The sequence below is a fragment of the Lupinus angustifolius genome, chromosome LG08, assembly GCF_001865875.1.
Source record: "Lupinus angustifolius cultivar Tanjil chromosome LG08, LupAngTanjil_v1.0, whole genome shotgun sequence".
Classification (NCBI taxonomy): Eukaryota; Viridiplantae; Streptophyta; class Magnoliopsida; order Fabales; family Fabaceae; genus Lupinus; species Lupinus angustifolius.
In genome coordinates this window covers 6,218,000-6,238,902 of record NC_032016.1, presented here as the reverse complement: position 1 = coordinate 6,238,902, position 20,903 = coordinate 6,218,000, and the positions used below count along the sequence as shown (strand labels likewise).

The window sequence follows — 20,903 nt, the reverse complement described above, 5'->3', positions numbered from 1 at the left end:
CACTGTTATCAACAAATTTGACTTAGCTTTTTGTAGTTTCATCAAGAGAAGTGAACCATTCTTTCTTTCCAGTCATATAGTTTGAACAACCTGTGTCCAAGTACCACACATCATAGTCTTCATTCAAATTCAAGACTGTTGCCATCAGAAGATAGTGTTCTTCACCATCTAACTCATCACCTTGTGCCAACTTGACCTCCTCATCTTTCTTGTTTGATCCTCTGTTTACTCTGCATTCAGCAGCATAATGCCCATAGTTCGTGCAGTTGTAACATTGCACTTTGCTCTTGTCACCTCTTCTTCTGGTCATAAGATTTTTGTTTGAATTTTTCTTGTGATCATAGGAATTGGTTGTAGAGTTGAGTTGTTTTTGTGATGATGATGTTGAACCTTCTTCACCCCTAGAGCCTAGGCAGTTTCTACACTTCTCATTCTGCCATTTGTCTTTGCTTCTTCTGTTCTTATTCCACTGGCCAACAAACTTCTTGGATTGTTGAGCTTGTAGTGCATGATCTTCATTGGTATCTCCATGCCTCTCTTTCAATCTCTGTTCATGAGCTTCAAGAGAGCTTTGCAATTCCTCCAATTTGTAATTGTCAAGGTCTTTGGACTCTTCTATGGCCACAATTATGTGATCAAATTTAGGAGTTAGAGTCCTTAGTACCTTTTCAATCACTGATTTCACTTTGAATACTTTGCCACAAGCCTTCATCTGGTTAGTTAATGTGAGAATCTTGGCAAGGTATGTTGATATGCTTTCATTTTCTTCCATCTGAAGTAATTCATACCTTCTTCTCAAGGTTTGTAACTTCACTTTCTTGATTTTATCATCCTCTTCATGACTTTTCTCCAAGCTATCCCAGGCTTCTTTTGCTGTCTTGGCACCAGCAATCTTTTCAAAGTTGTCTCCATCAACACATTGATGGAGTAGGAACAAGGCTTTACAATCCTTCTTCATTGCTTCCCTATGGAGTGTTCTTTGAGCTTCACTTGCATTGTCTCCTAATTCTTGAAATCCATTCTGCACTACTTCACTCACTTCTTGGAATCGAAAAATGGTGTGCATTTGTATCCTCCATCTGTCATAATTCTTGGAATCTAGAATTGGTAGTGTCATGGAGAATCCATTGTTGTTTGCCATCTTTACCCCTTCTTGCAGAGTTACCAGCTTGCTCTGTCACTTCCTTCCTCCTCGATCTTCTTGAACAAGAACCACACAGAATCTTGCTCTTCCTAGCTCTGATACCACTGTTAAACCAATGCCAACTCAAACCACCCTGCTGCATACACAATGCACACACTCACTCCTTCTTGCAGTAACAAAGAGGCAATGGAAATTGAGAAAAGAAGAGAAAGAAGAGTATAAGGAGAAGAAGAAGAAGTATATCAATGAATGACCTCTTGTATTGAAATGAATCTTTACATACCAATACAATACACACTCTCTAAAACAAAGTCTAACAACTACTACTATTTATAGTAGTTTTCCCAACCTACTTAACTAACCAAAGTTTCTATATAAGGAAACTATGCTAATTATACAATAAAGGCTAGAATTACATTTCCTCTAATACATCGTTAAGAACATGTTCGTGAGAAAGGAGACAAAGTGTAATCCCAAACTATAAAGATTCTTTTACAAAACTACTATTCTTGGATAAGGTATTTCATTTCTAGTATGCACTTTTTCCTTTCGTTGCAAATGAAGGATTGGCTTCAAGATTTACTAATCTTATTTTTATATGGTTGTTCTGTAGTCAATATTCAAACTTAATCTTTTTCAAGATTTAATATCATCCAATTTTGCCTCAATTAATAAAGTATTCTCTATATGCGAATCAATATTTTATAATAGTTGTTCATAATTAAGCTATAGAATATATAATCTTTTAATCTATATTAAGTATATCATATCTTAATATTTTTAAGGAAAGTTTTCAGCAACAATACTAAATATATAATCTTATAATCTATTATATACAATATTTGATGGGTTTTGTTAACAAGTGTGGAATGGGTAGTGATTAAGAGAAATGATAAAGGAAATTTTGAATCAAAAGTAAAACATTCCATTTCTCAAACTATTAACTTTGGTATTTTCTAAGTCAAAATTTTCATTTTGCGATGTTGACCAATGTCGTAAGAACACTAATTAATTTTCAATATTTTAATATTACTTTCCAATAAAGAAACTTTGTGATGAAGGTGCAGTGGATGAACAAACACTACTTTTATTTAATAACCATTGTACTTTTATTTTGGTTTTTAACTTCTATCTCTTATCCGTAGCCATTTCATTTGTATTACTAAAAGTATTTTTTTCACCTTTTTGGGTAACGAATTAATTATTTTTGAGTTCATGGTTGTTAATTTCAACAAGTATCGCTTATAGTAATCAAACTCCCGACTTTGAGAATCCAATAAGATCTTACACTATTAGACCAACGTTTTCTTGTTTCCTTGCTATTTTAATTTAATGCTGGTTTTTTTCCTGTTTCCGGATGATGTATTTATTTTTTTACTTGTAAGTTTGGCATTTTTGAGACATAGTACTAAATGTATGTGTTTGTTTTGTTAAAGGATTGATTAAAATTTGATATGTTTGATTTAGAAAAATAACGTTTGGAGATGCTGATTAAATATAAAGCACATGGCAAAACAAATCAAAAGCTCAACAACACGCGTAGCATATACACGACTCTTAGAAAAAACACGAGGAACATGTTTTCAACAAGAAAGTTGCTAGTTACAATTTATGAAGTATATAGTATATACACAATATGAAACTATATATTTTCATGGGGGCAGGAAAGTTATACAACCATGAAACAATGATGAACTTCATTAATGGAAAGACAAATACTTAATTTTATATATATTTTCAATGACAAAAATATTATTTGTTAGAGATTTCCTTTGTGATTGGTGAAATACCAATTCTAGCATCTTGAATCTCATAATTTTCACACATAATATAAAACAATGATACAAAGTCATACATGAATCCATGTTCTTTGACATATTCTTTTGATATACCTTTTGAGAGAGTTTTGGTATGCTGATATTCCTCAACCAAATCTTAAATTCTTTTTGGGACATTCGTTTTCTCTCTGATGGGGAGACGTGCAAACTGTTTGTGATTTGGTGTCTTGGGACCATAATCATTCTTTATGTGTTAACTTATAGAGTTCTTATTATCCCATGTGGGTCAACTGTTTGTATATTCATTCATTAGGCTCATATCTGTTATGAGTTTCAGAAGTCTTTTAGGTTTTCAATAACTACATCACTTGTTTTGTAACCCAAAAATAAATAGCTGATATAATTGTATTAAATATATAATGCACACCTTAATTAAAAATTATGAATTTCTAATAATCTCCCACTTGGGCTTCATATTTTTCCTGAAATAATTATATCACATATTCTTTAGGCGAGTATCTGTATGCTATATATATTTAGACTTCTTAGTATGATATGGTTTATCTCATATATCAATTATTGAACCACTGCGGCCTTCATCACATTCAAACGTGACTCGACCACGAAGATCACCATATTAGTATATTTAATGACACAAATCAAATATAGATGAGTCACATAAAAATTTCATGCAATGTGATCTCAAATATGTCTATTTCCTAGTGGTCATTCTTTATTCTCTAATGAGATCAATATAAAGTCTTTAATTGCAACACAATAGTTATAATACACAATATCAAAATAGAATAATAAATCATCAACTTTATTATGCATAAAACTATATATGACGTCCAAAGTAAATCATAAAACATATAGACTCCCACTAAACTAAGGTATCCTAAGGAGCAACACTCATATGGACAACATGCTCATGAAATATTTTAGATACCAAACCTTTAGTCAGTGGATCAACTAACATAAAATTTGTCCCTATATATTTTATGGATATTTGTCTATTTTGAACATTTTCTTTAACACCCAGAAACTTGATGTCAATAAATTTTGTCTTTGTAGAACTCCTATTATTGTTGGAATAAAGAACAACGGACTTGTTATCAAATATGTTTTCAATGGTCTTTTAATAGCATCAACCATACATAAGTCATTGACAAAATTCCACAACCATGTTTGAAGGAGTTATGAGCGTCTATATAGAAGGCTTCCAAAATATAGCACCTACAACCAACATAAATACATATTCAAAGGTGGAATGTCTATTCTCTAGACATCCAACAAAATTGGAGTCAGAGTACCCAATCATCTCTAAATTCTAAGACCTCCGATAAGTGAGCATATACTCCATTGTTCTTGTTAAGTTACGCATAACACGTTTGACTTCCTTCCAGTGATGCATTACAGAATTACTCAAATATCTTCCCAAAAAACTCTCACGACAAACGCTATGCCGGGACGTGTGCAAACTTGAGCATACATTAGACTTCATACTGTTTAAGACTAAAGTTGTCTCCCTTAGCTATAGGGGTATCCCTGATTTACTTTCTTCCGTGCCAAATTTATCTAGGACTTTATCTATATAACTTTCTTGTGACAACCTTAGGATACATTGAGAATGATCTCTTAGTATCTGAATACCTAATACAAAATAAGTTTCCCCAAGATCTTTCATTTCAAAATTCTTCATTATAAATCTCTTGGTCTCATGCAATAGTCTCATATCACTGCTCGCAAGCAGTATATCATCGACATATAATATTATGAATATAAATTTACTCACACTGAATCTGTGATACACACAATAATTAACCTTATTTGCCTCAAAACCAAACAAGGTAATAACTTGATGAAACTTGTGATTTCATTGTCGAGAAGTTGTTTAAGTCCATAGATGGATTTCTTTAGCAACTAGATAAGCTTTATATCTATCAATATTACCTTTCGAATCCCTCTTGGTTTTAAATATCCATTTGCAACCACTAGATTTCGCACATTCGGGTAATTCGACAAGATCTCAAACATCATTATCATGCAAAGACTTCATCTCATCCTTCATGATATCGATCCACTTTTGAGAGTTATAACTTTTCATGGCTTGATAGAAGTTCAATGAATCATCTTCTGTTAACCCGATGTCATCCTCGTGTTCTTGTAGAAAACAATATAATTATGAGGAATTTCACTTCTCATATCTCTAGTGGATCTCCTTAATGACATTTCTACTTCTTGAAGTTGTTGAATTTGTTCTATAGGTACTTGAGAGAAAATCTCATTGTTGTCTTGTTCTAGAATATTGTGAGCAACAATATTCTGAACATTATCTTCTATTACCAAAGTTGTTCCTTGAATGGTAATAGACACAAGAACTTGTTCACTATCAGTGACAAGTTCTTCCTCAAAGACAACATTCATTATATTCTTTTCCTTCCCAAAATCAATTTCCTTAAGAAATCTTGCATTTGTCGTCTCAAAAAAAGAGTCTTGAAGTGAGATCGTAAAATTTATAGCCCCGAGAGTATTCAACATATCCATCAAAACAACAGCTAACTGTTCTTGAGTTCAGTTTCCTTTCCTGTGGAGAATCATAAAATTTAGACTATAAAGCTCTGATATCATTTGTTACAAATTTCCTTATGAATGGTGAAATACCAATCCTATGACCTTGTATCTCATGATTCTCACACATAATATAAAACAAGGATACAAAATCATACCTAAATCCATATACTTTGATCTACTCTTTTGATATACCTTTTGAGAGAGTTTTGGTATGATGACATTCCTCAACCAAATCCTAAATTTATTATGAGACATTTGTTTTCTCTATGATGGTGAGAGGTGAAAACTGTCTGTGATTTAGTGTCTTGGGGACCATAATCGTTCCTTATGTGTTAACTTATTGGTTCCAATTAGATCACTTGTTTTGTAACCAAAAAATAAAAAGTCGATATAATTGTATTAAATATATGATGTTCACCTTAATTAGAAATTATGAATTTCCAACATTATTACATTATATATAAAATGATAAAAATGTCTTATCATGTTATTGGTAAAAGAAGGTGGGCTACTTACGGATGGGGATCACATGTCCCACTGGGTGTCTTATTTGGTGTCATCATCCAATCAGAAAATCTTATTTGATTAAAAGTAAAAATTATAATAACATAAAGTAATATTTGTACACTATTATGTGAAATTTGATTGACGTGATACATAGGGACATGATTTTTTTGGGACAGATGATGCTTGTCCCACTAGCAAAATTGACAAGCGCCCTCAATAGTAGGATTCTTCTATTGTATTATACCAAGGTTTTTGACTCATAACTTTCCTTCCAATAAAAGAAAAAACAGAGTTCATAAAAGATGGCATACCAACATCTGAAAGTTACTCGTATACCACATTGAAAACTAAAGCTGACCACTCGCAAGAAGGAAGAACATTAATTTCATAGATATTAGTAATCATATATTTTTCTATAAAATCAGTTTACAAATTCTTACACATATGTTTACGTTTCAAAAGGTACTTTATGTTAGATATTTTCTGATTATTGGTGAAATATCAATCTTAGGATTTTGAATCTCATGATTCTCATATACTATATAAAACAAGGATACAAAGTCATACTTGAATCCATGTTCTCTTATCTACTTTTTTGATATACCTTTTGAGAGAGTTTTGGTATGATGGTCTTCCTCAACCAAATCTTTAATTCCTTTTGGGACCTTCTTTTTCTCTCTCATGGGGAGAGGTGAAAACTATTTGTAATTTAGTGTATTGAGGATCATAACTTTCCTTATGCGTTAACTTATAGGGTTCCCATTATTCACTATGGGTTAACCTGATGGGTATCCACACATTAAGCCCATATCTGTTATCAGCTTTTAGAAATCTAAGGGGAGACAGTAATTAGATCACTTATAATGTAACCCCGTAAATAAATAGATGATATCCTTGTATCAAATATATGATGCCCACCTTAATTAGAAATTATAAATTTCTAACAATCTCCTACTTGGGCTTCATATCTTCATGAAACAATTATATCACAGGTTCTTTAGGCGCGCATTCATATGCTATTTACTTTAGACTTCTCCTTAATACAATCTGATCCATCTCATATATCAATTGGAACCACCGCAACTTTCATCACATTTAAGTGTGACTCGACCACGTTGATCACCATATTAATATATTCAATGATATAGATCAAATATGGCTGAGTGACATGGAAATTTCATGCAATGGTCCTTCTTTATTCTTTAGTGGGATCAATCCAAAGTCTTTAATTGCAACATAATTGTTATAATGCACAACTTCAAAATGAAACAATAAACCATCAACTTTATTATGCATAAAAACTGTATATAATATCCAAAGCAAAACATAAAACATATAGACTCCCACTGAACTAAGGTACCCTAAGGAACAACACCCATATGAGCAACATGTTCATGAAAGACTTTAGGTACCAAACCATTAGTCAGTAGATCAACTAGCATAAAATTTGTCCCTATATGTTCGATGGAAACTTGTCCATTTTGAACACTTTCTTTAACAACTAGAAACTTTATGTAACTGAATTTTGATTTTTTAGAACTCCTATTGTTGTTGGAGTAAAGAACCGCGGACTTGTTGTCACAATAAATCCTCACTGGTCTTTCAATACAATCAACCACACGTAAACCAGTGACAAAATTCTGCAACCATATGCCATGGTCCGATGTTTCAAAACAAGCCATGAACTCTGCAGCCATGGTTGAAGGAGTTATAAGCATCTGTTTCACAGACTTCCAAGAGATAGCACCTCCAGCCAATACAAACACATATCCAGAGGTGGAGTATCTACTGTCTAGACATCTAGCAAAATCAGAGTCGGAGTATCCAATATTCTCTAAATTCTCAGACCTCCGATAAGTGAGCATGTACTCATTTGTTCTCTTCAAGTAACACATAACACGTTTGACTGCCTTCCAATGATGTATTCCAGGATTACTCAAATATCAGCCCAGAACTCCCACAACAAATGCTATGTCGGCATGTGTGAAAACTTGAGCATACATACAATAGACTTCCTACTGCAAATGCATAAGGAATATTTTACATCTCGTATCTTTCAAGGTCATTGTTGGGGCACTGTTGGAGACTAAACTTGTCTCCCTTAGCTATAGGGGTATCCCCTGGTTTACTGCCTTTCATGCCAAATCTATCTAGAACTTTATCTATATAGTTTTCTTGTGATAACCTTAGGATACCTTGAGAGTGATCTCTCAATATCCGAATACCTAATACAAAAGAAGCTTCCCCAATATCTATCATTTCGAAATTCTTCGTTAGAAATATCTTTGCCTCATGCAATAATCTCATATCACTACTAGCAAGCAGTATATCATCGACATATAATACCAGAAAGATAAATTTACTCCCACTGAAATTATGACATACACAATCTTCAACTTTATTTGCCTAAAAACATATGAGGTAATAACTTGATGAAATTTGTGATTCCATTGACGAGAAGCTTGTTTAAGCCCATAGATAGATTTCTTTAATTTGCATACCATAGACTTTGAGCCAACTGACACAAAGTTGTATGGTTGCACCATATAGATCATTTCCTTAATGTCACCATTAAGAAACACAACCTTAACATCTATCTGATGTAGCTCTAAATCAAAATGAGCCACTAGTGCCAATATTATTCTAAAAGAATCCTTTGAAGATACTGGAGAGAATGTTTCTTTATAATCAATGCCTTATTTTGAGTGAAGCCTTTGGCTACTAGACGAACTTTATATCTGTCAATATTACCATTCGAATCCCTCTTGGTTTTAAATATCCATTTGCAACCAATAGGTTTCGCACTTTTTGGTAATTCGACAAGATCCCAAACGTCATTATCATGCATAGACTTCATCTCATCCTTCATGACATCGACCCACTTTTGAGAGTTAGAACTTTTCATGGCTTGGCAGAAGTTTAATGGATAATCTTCTATTAAGCTGATGCCATCCTCATATTCTTAAAGAAAGACAATATAATCATTAGGAATTGCACTTCTCCTCCCTCTAGTGGATCTCCTTGTTGACACTTCTTCTTCTTGAGGTTGTTGAATTTGTTCTATAAGTACTTGAGGGAGAACCTCATTGTTGTCTTGTTCTAGAATATTGTCTGGAACAATATTCTGAAAATTATCTCGTATTACCGAAGTTGTCCTTTGAATGGTGTTGCGACCCAATTTTCGGTTGGAAGACGGGCTCTGTGACTTGGGAAGAGGCGAATTCGATTTATATCTCACAATTGATTTGGATTCGTCACTATGTTTTTATGCAATTAAAATGTAGAAAACTCTCGTTTATGCCCAATTTGGATAATATAGTCTTTGAATAGAGATTCTGAGCCTGGGAGTCGATTACGGATTAAGGAATGTATTAGCACCTTGTCATCCCATATTAAAACAATACCCTTGCTAATCACATGGACTTTTATACCCTTAAAAATTATTCATTTAAAATTCAATTAGTAAAACAAAATATTATATTTTTTATACTTGTGTTTGACAAGAGTTTATCTTGCTTCTACGTATCCCTGAGTGCAATAGGGAAATCAAGACTACGTAGTTCTGGTTAAAAAATCATGTAGTTAATTCGTTTGATTTGGAAAATATTGGTTGGTTGACTTAGATTAATTTGAAATTGTTTAAAGCGTATAATTGTTTCAGTCCAATGGAAGTAATAGTTTAGAAACGATGTTGGTCATAAACCTTATGTCCATTTTCAGGGAAGTTAGAGACGACTCGAACCATAACTTTACTATAAAAATTTCATTATTAATTAGGTAATAAAATAGTTTGGAATAATTTTTATATATGAAATTAAGTGATAAAATCATTTCGAATTATTTTTATATATGGAATTAATAGCTTAGAGATGGTATTGGTCGTAGACCTTATCCTCATTTTCAGAGGAGTTAGAGACAATTCGAACCATAACTTTATTATAAAAATTCCATTATTAACTATAGAGATAAGATAGTGTTCCGTGGTTTTGTAATTATGAAATCAAGTAATAAAATAGTTTTGGAATTAGTTTTATGTGGAACCAATAGTTTAGAGACATTATTGGTCGTATATCTTCTTCTCATTTTCAAAGAAGTTAGAGACGACTCAAACTATGACCTTACTACAAAAATACCATTGTAAAATAAGGGATAGAATATGCCATTTAAATATTAAAACATTTTAGAAATCACTGTTATATTTATTGTTAGCATCAAATTATTATAATTATTACTATTACTTATAAAACAATAAAAATATAAATAGAATAAGAAATGAGGAAAGTATTACATGTTATTGTATAGAGAAAGAGTGATATACCACTAAATAACGTGTATAGACAAAGTGATAGGGACTTCCCAATTATGAACTCGCTGCAATTGTGGTGTCTATGGTTCTTATACCTTGAACCCAGCCATGGAATAATTTTATGCAGGTACTTGTGAGTATTCATATCTTTGTAGGTAGCCTTCTTCTCAATAATTAGTATGATAACCTTTGTTTGAGTATCAAAAGCCACTAAACACGTTGAATAAAGTTCTCTGGTTTTGAAGTTTTAAGCTAATCATTTATGCTTTTCAAGTGTTGCCAATATAATGGTGAATTCCAATCTTAGCCAACATAGCATGGCTTGAACCCAATTTCTCCATAACCAATGCAATGCCTACATCAAGTTTGTGATAAGAATAGAACACATATATGTTATTTTTGTGGTCAAGATGTTTTAGGAAGATAGAGTGCTAGAGCAATGAAAAGACCCAATGGAATAGCTCAGAAGGTAAATGCAAATGAAGATGGGATAACTGCAGCAAGTATACACAGTAGAGGCAATAATGAAAAGAGTCTTATTTTAATGGACTCTCCTATGCCAACATCATCGAAGCTTTATGGATATGTGATGGTCTTATTTTTATGGGGTTTTGTATGGATGGGTTTGTATTTTAGAGGAGGTACCAAAATAACAAAAAGAAAAAATGGTAAAGATGAACTGAAGTGAGACAAAGAAGTGGGGATGAGTTTATTTGGCTGGAATAAAGAATAGATTGAAAGAAATTGGTTATGGGCTGATTGTGAAGGGATAAACTTGATGGTTTTATGTTTTTTTTCTCTTTTTTAGTTGCTGAACCATCGTTGGCTCTTCTCCTCATTTTCTCTATATTTTTATATTGATGTGATCTTGTAACTGTACAAGATGGAATAGGAAAAATCCTCTTCTATTTTGTAACAGTGCACGAATGAAGAAAGGAAGTGGTTGGTTTTTTGTCCATTCTCTTCATTCTTGTTCTATACGTTATTTTCTATCTCTTTCAACTCTCATAGTTACTCTCTTACAAATTTTAATATTCACTTTACCTTATCTCTTTAGTTTTTTTTATTACTCAATTTTATAACACATAAACATATCACAAATTAAAACATAACGGTTGAAAACAATCCCATGGTTATGAGACACTAAATGTCATCATTTTTTAAGAGATAATAAAAAGTAATATCATCTTTTTTTTACTTTTTTTGGTTGCTTTCTTGGTATTTTTCTTATAGGTCAGACAAAATCAAGTTTTCACAATGACAATAGGCATAAGAACTTGTTCACCATTAGTGATAGGTTTTTCCTCAAAGACAACATTATTTATATTCTCTTCCTCCCAAAATAAACTTCCTCAAGAAATCTTGCATTTTCCGTCTCAAAAATGTCTTGTAGTGGGATCATAAAATTTATAGTTCCGAGAGCGTTCAACATAGCCAACAAAATAGCAGCTAACAGTTCTTGAGTCTAGTTTTCTTTCATGCGTCCTATAAGGTCGGGCCTTAACTGGAAAACTCCAAATTTGCAACTATTTTAAGCTTGGTCTTTTATTACTCCAAAGCTTATATGAGGTTTTGTTAACTGTTTTACTTGGCATGCTATTAAGGATGTAAATTGCGGTCTTAAAGCTTTCCCCAAAGAGACTCTGACAAGGAAGAATGACTAGTCATACTTCTCACTATATCCTTAAGAGTTCGGTTTAATCGTTCAACAACACCCTCCATGCTAGGTTTGCCTGACACTGTGTATTTCAGAACAATTCCACATTATCTGAGAAAAACACAAATAACTCTTTCACATCATTCTTATTCTGAGAGGTCATACCTAAGTGAACACTTTCAATGTTATCTCTATGCAGTATCTCTTCCTCTTGTATATAGTCCTTCTGAGTGTGATAACTCACTTTGAATTGCCCAAAGCGTGCAGGAAGTGAGATCAAAACCAAGTGCACGAGCAAGTTATCACCAAGCTCTAACTTAAGTGATTTGAGTTTTGATACGAGATTAGACATCTCCATAATGTACTCCCTTATGTTCCATTTTCCTTTATACTTCATGGAGATGAGTTTAGCCAAAAAGCTACTCATCTCCGCCTTTTTATTTTTGGCAAAGTATGGTTCTATTTCTTTAATAAACTTCCTTGCACTCTGACCCTTAGAAATAGAGCACCGAAACGCTTCTAGAATAGAGTGTTTTATGATCATTAGACGCATTCGGTTAGAGTGTTCAAATTTCTCAATTTTAACCTCAACGGGGATTTCCAGAGTAGAAATGGATTTCTCCACCTGAAGTGCCAGATCTAAATCCATACAGCCGAGAATAATTTCTACGGCTTCCTTTCATACCTTAGTTTGTCCCATTCAGCAATATGATGTTCTTAATTTTAGCAGAAATATTTGCAACACTAGTAAAAGAACAAAACAAATTGCAATAATTCTTGCAATTAAACTCACATTCAACTTTAATACTTAAATTCAAATGATAATGGGGCACGTCACGAGTTACCTAACACAACATTAATATTCAGTCTTTGGACAAAAATATTAACTTGAAAGTGGTACACTCAATGTAATAATCAAATATTGATAATCAGTCTTGTCAAACAATAAACCTTTCCTTGAACCGACTTACTATTCACTTGGAAAACTATATGATTATCACATATTTATTGCTACAAGTATGTTTGTAATTTGGGTCAAATAGTAATTTTCCTTTGGGCCAATCATTATCCGCATAAAATCCAAACATACAATTGGCTTGACATTTCATATCAATCACTAATGATACTCTTGTTTGTGGTCAAACATTAATCATAATGCATGTCAAATAATAAACCCTTATTTGGACTGATTAGTCATTTACATATGCAACTTTATAATAATCACATGTTTACCATCACATATGTGTATATAATTCGACCAGATAATAATCTTCCTTTGGGCCGATTAATACCCGCATGGGTAAAAATACGCACCAGTATTTGACATTTATTATGAACAATTCACAGAAAAAATTTCACTTTGGCGATTTCATATTTAATAGTTCACTTAAAATGGAAAACAATTTTATTTTCCAAAAGAAAACGTATTTAGTTGACTTTGATTCAACATAACATTAATTCAAAACATATATTATTTATATCCACATATAAATACGTATATTCATTATAGCCTATTGATAGCATTGCATCATTCTCATCACAATGACTGCATTTCGAATTCCAGTGATGGTCCCTTTGAATTTTCAATAAAAAAATATTATTATTTTATACATGATTAAACATGGCAGGACAAACTATCCAAACAGAAACAATGTTTCAACAATAGCAACTACTTAATAATGTAATCAACCACCAGACATGTAACAAACCATAAGTGTTGCAACCATTTAAACAAACAAGTCAGGTAATATATATAAAACAAGATATGTTCACATAATAGACTTATCACAAGATACCTAGCACAACATCAATTTCTAGTCTTTGGGTAGAGAAATTAATTTGTAAGTGATACTCTCTATGTAATGATCAAATATTAACAATTAGTTCTGTCAAACAATAGTCTTTCTTTGGACCAACTATTATTCACATGAAAAATACTTTATATTTGTTACATATTTATCATCACAAGTATGTTATTATTTGGCCAAATTGTGTCTTCTTTTGGGCCGAACACAATTCGCATAAATAATCTTATATTCATCTGTGTAATTTTAATCAATTTCCACAATAGAAGTTACTTTGGCAATATATTGCATTAATTAATTCAAAAATAATTACTAGACAAAAAGTAAACAATATGGGTCCATTATAAAAAAATATAATCTTGGAATTAAAACCTTCAGATTTGATATCTTTTATGATTAACAAATCTAATCCAATAATATAATTCCAAAAAAAAAAAAAGAATATATTACATATATATCAGCACATAAAAATGGGTGCAATCTTAATCAAATACATAATAGATCAAGAGTTAAATGCATAAAAATATATATGCAAATCATTATCAAAAAATTCCAAATCGAATATGATAATCTTCAACTTTAAAACATCAAGAACATATCTTTTATATATCTTTGGTCAATTATTTCATACATCTATATATGCACTTCCAAAATATAATATATACACAATATATATTTAGTTATAAGCATTAAGCTTAAACATAGTATATATAATTTAACTTCTATCCTTATTTATGTGTCTTAAAACAAGGTGAATCACATATTGATCGCTCATGATGGTAGATACATGTTTTATGCAATAATCATATTCAAAAGGAATTGAAAACAATAAGTACAATATTTAAAAATCTCAAATATACATGAGCATATTTGATCAAACCATGATTTTATATATATAACATATATGCAGATATTCAGATTACATAATACCTCAATGTATAAGACATACATATTGCTCATATATATATATATAATATATATATACCTTATACATATACTTTAACAATTGCAAAAACTGTGAAGTAATAAAAGTCAATGTCCAATATTAAGACATTAGTGCACATATAATATACATATTACATAACATTGTCATAAAAGTTAATGTAATTTTAATGCACAGATCTAAATATATACTTCAACCATGTTGCAATGATTCATAATACAAATTACTCATAATTTAAATAAGCGGAAGTAAATCAAACTTATCCTCATTATTCCTAAATACTCAATTTTCATAACCAATAGCGGAAACATAAAAATCCCCAAATTTAAAAAACTATGGTTAATAAAAAATTTGGGGAAAACAACTTTAACGGAGAACCATAAAATTCAGAACCTAGTAGCTCTGATACCACTTGTTAGATATTTCGTGATGATTGGTGAAATATCAATCTTAAGATCTTGAATCTGAGGATTCTCACACATTATATAAAACAAGGATACAAAGTCATACATGAATCCATATTCTCTCACCTACTCCTTTGATATACATTTTGAGAGATTTTGGTATGATAGTCTTCCTCAACCAAATCTTTAATTCCTTTTGGACCTTTGTTTTCTCTCTTATGGGGATAGGTGAAAACTATTTGTGATTTGGTATATTGGGAACCATAACCTTCCTTATGCGTTAACTTATAGGGTTTCTATTATCCCTTATGGATTAACCTGATGGGTATTCACTCATTAAGCCCATATCTGTTATCAGCTTTTAGAAATCTAAGGAAAACCAGTAATTAGATCACTTATAATGTAACCTGGAAATAAATAGCTGATATCATTGTATCAAATATATAATGCTCAACTTAATTAGAAATTATAAATTTCTAACACTTTACCCTTATAGTTTATGACACATGTCAATGTTTTTTGTATTGAAAGATTTGTGTGATTATTATATATAAGATTTTTTTTCTAATATATAGGGACGCAGAAACACATACAATTGTATATAATTCTATGGATACAAACTAGTATGTCATATGTAAGAATTTAGAATTTTGAAGTTAATATACTTATTTAAACAGAGGGAAAAAAACTTGTAATCCAAGCAAATAAATAATAATACAAAGTTAATAAACTAATTAACTAACTTTCTAACCAATTTAACGTTTAAAATATTTTCAATATAAAAGAGGTATCTCCAATTATTGGAAAACATTTGAGTAGAAGAGTGGGAGTAAAGATATGACATGCTTGCTAGTTTTGTCTTTTTTTAAAAATGAATGTAGTGGCATGGAATAAAAACTCTCTTCAACCAGCTAGTTTGCTTGATCTACTATCTGTTTATTCATTTTATTTACTGAAATAAAGATATTTCTCGCAAATCACCACTACAACCGAGTGTTTGAACTAGAAAAGTGCTACAATATCATGTTATGAATTTTGGATTGGTGAAGATATATTTTATTTTATCATCGTTTCATTATTAATTATTATAGGTTTAATGAACATTGCACTGTCAATGTGTTGACCAAAGCACCATTCACATCACCATCGTTTAACAACCCTTTCTTCACCGAATTCTCAGGCACTGCTAGCAATGGCCCACAGTCCAAATTCAAACCTGTAACATGATCTTAGACCATCTCATTTCTTTTCTTTCAAATTCATTTACTGCACTCTCAAGTGTAATGTTTACTTACTAATAATTAAATAGTTGAAAATTATAATGTAAATAAATATTTGAAGTTAAATATTATAATTTAAAATATTAAAACTTACGTATTGTACTACAATTGTCGCTACTCTTTCACATGAAATCAATTAACTAATTGGCTAGTAACATCTCTTCTCCCTTCTACTTTCTTTGCATTCAAGTAGAGAATGATTTTGGATATAGGTCCCACAGCATTTTAGTTTCTCTACCCTATTTCTCATATGAACCAAATGGAAGAAAAACATTAAATCTCTTTTCTGTCTTTCCTGGTAACTTCTTTTCCCACTAATTCTTTTTACCAAATGAAGGCTAAGAGTTATTCAGATTTGGGAGCCCAAGTTATTTACAATTTCTGTAAAACAAACATTAAGCTGAAAGAGATCCATCAAAACCCAATTAAAGCGTCTAGCCCACGACATGATTAAAGGTTTTAGTCCATGCAACTTAGATACGGGGTTTACTACCATTAAGCAGGGGATGCAACTGCTTACTTTCTAGAATTTAGAAAAAATGATACACCAGCAGATAATGTAAGAGTTTTTGTTATTCATATATTATTCATATTTAATTATTTTCAATAATTTAAAACATATATGATATAAATTAATGATAAATATAATACCGAGTATGTGTAAATCTTTATACATACAAATACACTATATAGATATTTATACCTTCTAGATTTTGCTTGTTATATAGTTTATCATGTTCTAAATGGTTGATTTAAGGGCCAGTTCTCTTCAAGAAGAAGATTTTAAAAAACATGAAGGGCGAGTAGGCGACTTAAAAATTATATATTTGAGTAAAGGAAATATGAAATCATTGTATCAAGGCATTTGATTTGCATCCAAATTTGGTGGAAGCACTTGGTTCATTGTTGAGTTAAAAAACATGAAGGGCGAGTGGGCAACTTTTACCCCTGGTTAAAGCATTAGGCACTGAAATTGTTAATACTTCTTTTTTTAGCTTCACTTTTTACATTTGAATAAGTATGTATATACTTATATTTACATATAATAAATTTTGTTTCAACTATATGACCTCATTTACATAAATATACATGAAAATGAGAGAAATATTATTGGTGTATCTGCTTTTGATCATAGGAACAAATAAGTTACACAAATTGTAGGCATTAAGCAACAGTATAGTTTATGTATACTAGTTGAAGTTTTGCCCTTGAACTTTCTTCAAGAAAATGCAGCTACTACACAAGATGATGATAATAATGAATGAGAAAGGGAAACTGGTTTCTGCTATCGACAACTTAAGGTTGTCTCACGACTACTACAGGACACTTTGCATACTTGGCACAATGATCACTCACACTTCCTAGGAGTGCCCTGCAAGTTGGAACAAAGAAAGCTATTTAGTTACATGCCAATGTTAACAATCATTAAGAATTAAAAATAATAATCTGTATTAGTACAAATTTACCCAAAACGATTATGAACAATTTAGAAATATTTTTTCACAAAGAACCTGATTTATAAAATAGAACGCACTAAAGTAACAACTCCGACTAGTAAGGTTAAGGCCGGATTGTTATTTTATTTATAAGATGTCTAAAAATAATAGACTAAATTTTCCAAGACAAACTTACCCTTTTTATTCCTAATTGGTGTTGGCACTCTTTATCAAAAGTATTACTTATATTATTACACATTTATACCTTGTCTTCAAACACCCCTAGAAAAGTATAAAGAATTTATTAACATTACCTCTTGATCAATCCATAACCATGGCTTCCCATGACTAAGGTGTCAGCCTCTAGTTTATGCACTGCTTTGCATATTACATTCTTGGGATCTCCTATTCCAATTACCCTCTCTATGTTAATCTGCCAAAACCCAAATTGATATATTCAACAATAGGCACGTCAGATTCCAAAATATGAAAACTAGAAGAGGAACTAAAGAAAGAATAAATAATAAAAAACAGATGAAAGAGACTCGGATAAGGTGACTTACATTAGTGGCATTCAAATTGTTGAAAATAACTTTAGCTCTTTCCATTACTGAATCAGCTAACTCCGTACTATACTTTTCCATAGCAGCAATTGCCTCAGTTGAAAAGATATACCCTGAAAAATATCATAATAATAATTACCAAGTTAACCAAAAGCCAAAAAGAGAGAAGTTGTATAAAAATATAGCATCAATTCTCAAATAATATAGCACAGTCAAAGTGCCACATATTAACGGGAAGTTGATCTAGTCAAAGTTTAAAAAATCAAAAATCATTTTTTGAGAAATACACTTGTTGGAAGGAACAATCATGCAGACGACAAGATTAGTTTTTTTATCCTAAGGTAAGATAATAATCTTCTTTATAACAAACAAAATATTAAGAAAATGGAAGAAAGTGAAACCTGCAGCATCAGAGAAAACAGCAGGAGGAGGCTTCACATAGAGCAGAACAAGTTTGTTATTGCTTTTGGTATCAGAAATAAGATTGCTGATACACCATGAAAGCGCGTACATGCTCTCTTCACTCTCATCCACAGCCACCATAATCTTTCTCTCTTTATTTTCCATTATGTACCTAAAATATGAGCCTACTATTGTTTGTCTATTGCTTGAAAACTTATGTGCCTTGCTTGAGAACGTTGTGGCCTTAAAAAGAGGATCGAGAAGGCAAGAGTGCAAGACAAAAAAAGGAAAATTAAAATATCTCATATCTTTGAAATAATGAAGTGCATCTAAAAATATCTTTCAATTCAATTATTCACTAAAAATGAAGAATTTGACCAAATGAACAATAATTGGAGAGTGAGTTGGATAACTAATACCTTGTTGGTTTTTGTCTTGACTTGGGGGATACAAATTAATATCAAGAAGCTTAGGTATCTATACCACAATCAACGGACCAATCGTGTCATATAGAGACACAGATCACCTCTTCTCATTTCTGTCCTGATCCAATAAAAAATTGACACTTCATTAAAAAAAAAAGAATTTAAAAAACTTAAAGTAACATATGTGTATTACTTGAAAAAACTCTATTGGCTTGGAACATGGGGACACACTGATTTTGGGACAGGTGATCCCCATTCGTGATATAGTTAGAAGCCAAATGGGAAAACCTCTCTTTTTTGTATCATTTTACCAATGAGGAGAAGAAAAGTTAAGCAAATATTATTTAAAACAAAAATGATATATCCGTATGTTAAATTTTATTAATGACCGGTTTACATTTTTTATATTGTATGAACATTTTATAAAATGATATATCACTACTCAGAAAATATATGTCTTTGTATGAAACACTATAATGCAACTAGGTAAAATTTTGTTATGTATTATTGTCATGCCTAGTGTGTAGGATTAAACCTTTGCTGCAGTCTCAGTCAACTTGAGTGGGACGCCTGTGTCTATTTCAGTGATACCCCATTTTCTTATCCATGAAATGAGTGGGTAGAATCTAAAGCCATCTTAAAATGGAGTACCTACCAAAATTAATTTGCTTGGGAAGTTACCTATCTTTGAAACTAAAGAATATAAAGTAAGAAAAGGGGAAATAAATCATGGAATGGAAAAATGAGCAATATCATTTGAACAAATTCTTATGAAACTTGATACTTAAAAAATTGGATTTGGTCTCCATTCATAAGCACGCCACATGCGAATATCAGCTATGTCGTTATTAGAATTAAAACCAAGATTTTAAAATATATAAGTACAAAAATCAAAGAAAAATATATAAGAATTAAAATCAAAACTCGTTAAAAGACAAAAGAGTATTAAAAAATTATTGGATTTTGACACTCACAACATTTGATACTTAAATGTATATATCATTTTATAAAGTATCTTATATCACAAGTATCTTTGATCGATTTAAACATTTTGCTCTTAATCATGAATTGACCTGACATATGATTATACTCAGCCGAAGTAGATGTATGATATGCAAATATAAAACATACATCAAGCAAATGTCAAATACAATAATATAAAATCTGCGATTTAGATACCAAACATATAGGTGTACACCTAAACAATATGGATCTGCTACCTGTGAAACTACTGCATGATCACATTCCCCACCTAAGTTTGGAAGAGAAATCACAACTATGTGGCAATCTAAGCCTCTTGAGTTACATTGGAGCTAAATGTTTAAGATTTATTTATTGAGAAAAAAAATGCATACACTAACAGTGTAAGAGTTGTATATATTATTAGTGCATCATCCACTATTCATATTTAATCATCATTGATTTTTCAGAAAAAGTAATACAAATAAATTATAGACAATACATTATTTGTATATAGATCTTTATGATATAGTGCATAAATATAACATTTTTAACTATTAACTAATCACTTTTATCTTTTATTAACTGATCACTTTTGAGAAAATTTATGTGCCAAAGTTTTTTATTAGTTAAAACACAATCATTTTAATTAAAAAATTAACATATTATAACTTTCTCCACCCTTATAAAAAAATCATCACCAATTATAAGTATTTCAT

At 31.3% G+C, this 20,903-nt stretch overlaps 1 protein-coding gene and 1 long non-coding RNA gene across 2 annotated transcripts in view; both read right to left on the bottom strand.

The window, feature by feature from the left end:
* Positions 1-11,419, bottom strand: part of LOC109354173 — a 20,619-nt gene extending 9,200 nt beyond the window's left edge. The window contains exons 1-2 of the long non-coding RNA XR_002108515.1: positions 11,408-11,419; positions 3,124-3,130 (exon numbers count right to left, since the gene is read on the bottom strand). This is a non-coding gene — a long non-coding RNA (uncharacterized LOC109354173). The remainder of the gene's footprint in view (positions 1-3,123; positions 3,131-11,407) is intronic.
* On the bottom strand, positions 17,499-19,057 carry LOC109353443 (universal stress protein PHOS32). Its single transcript, XM_019595723.1, has 4 exons — positions 18,799-19,057; positions 18,398-18,510; positions 18,149-18,267; positions 17,499-17,770 (listed from the first exon to the last, which is right to left on the bottom strand). The coding sequence occupies exons 1-4, from the start codon at positions 18,962-18,964 to the stop codon at positions 17,695-17,697; spliced, it is 474 nt and encodes a 157-aa protein (XP_019451268.1). The 5' UTR covers positions 18,965-19,057; the 3' UTR covers positions 17,499-17,694.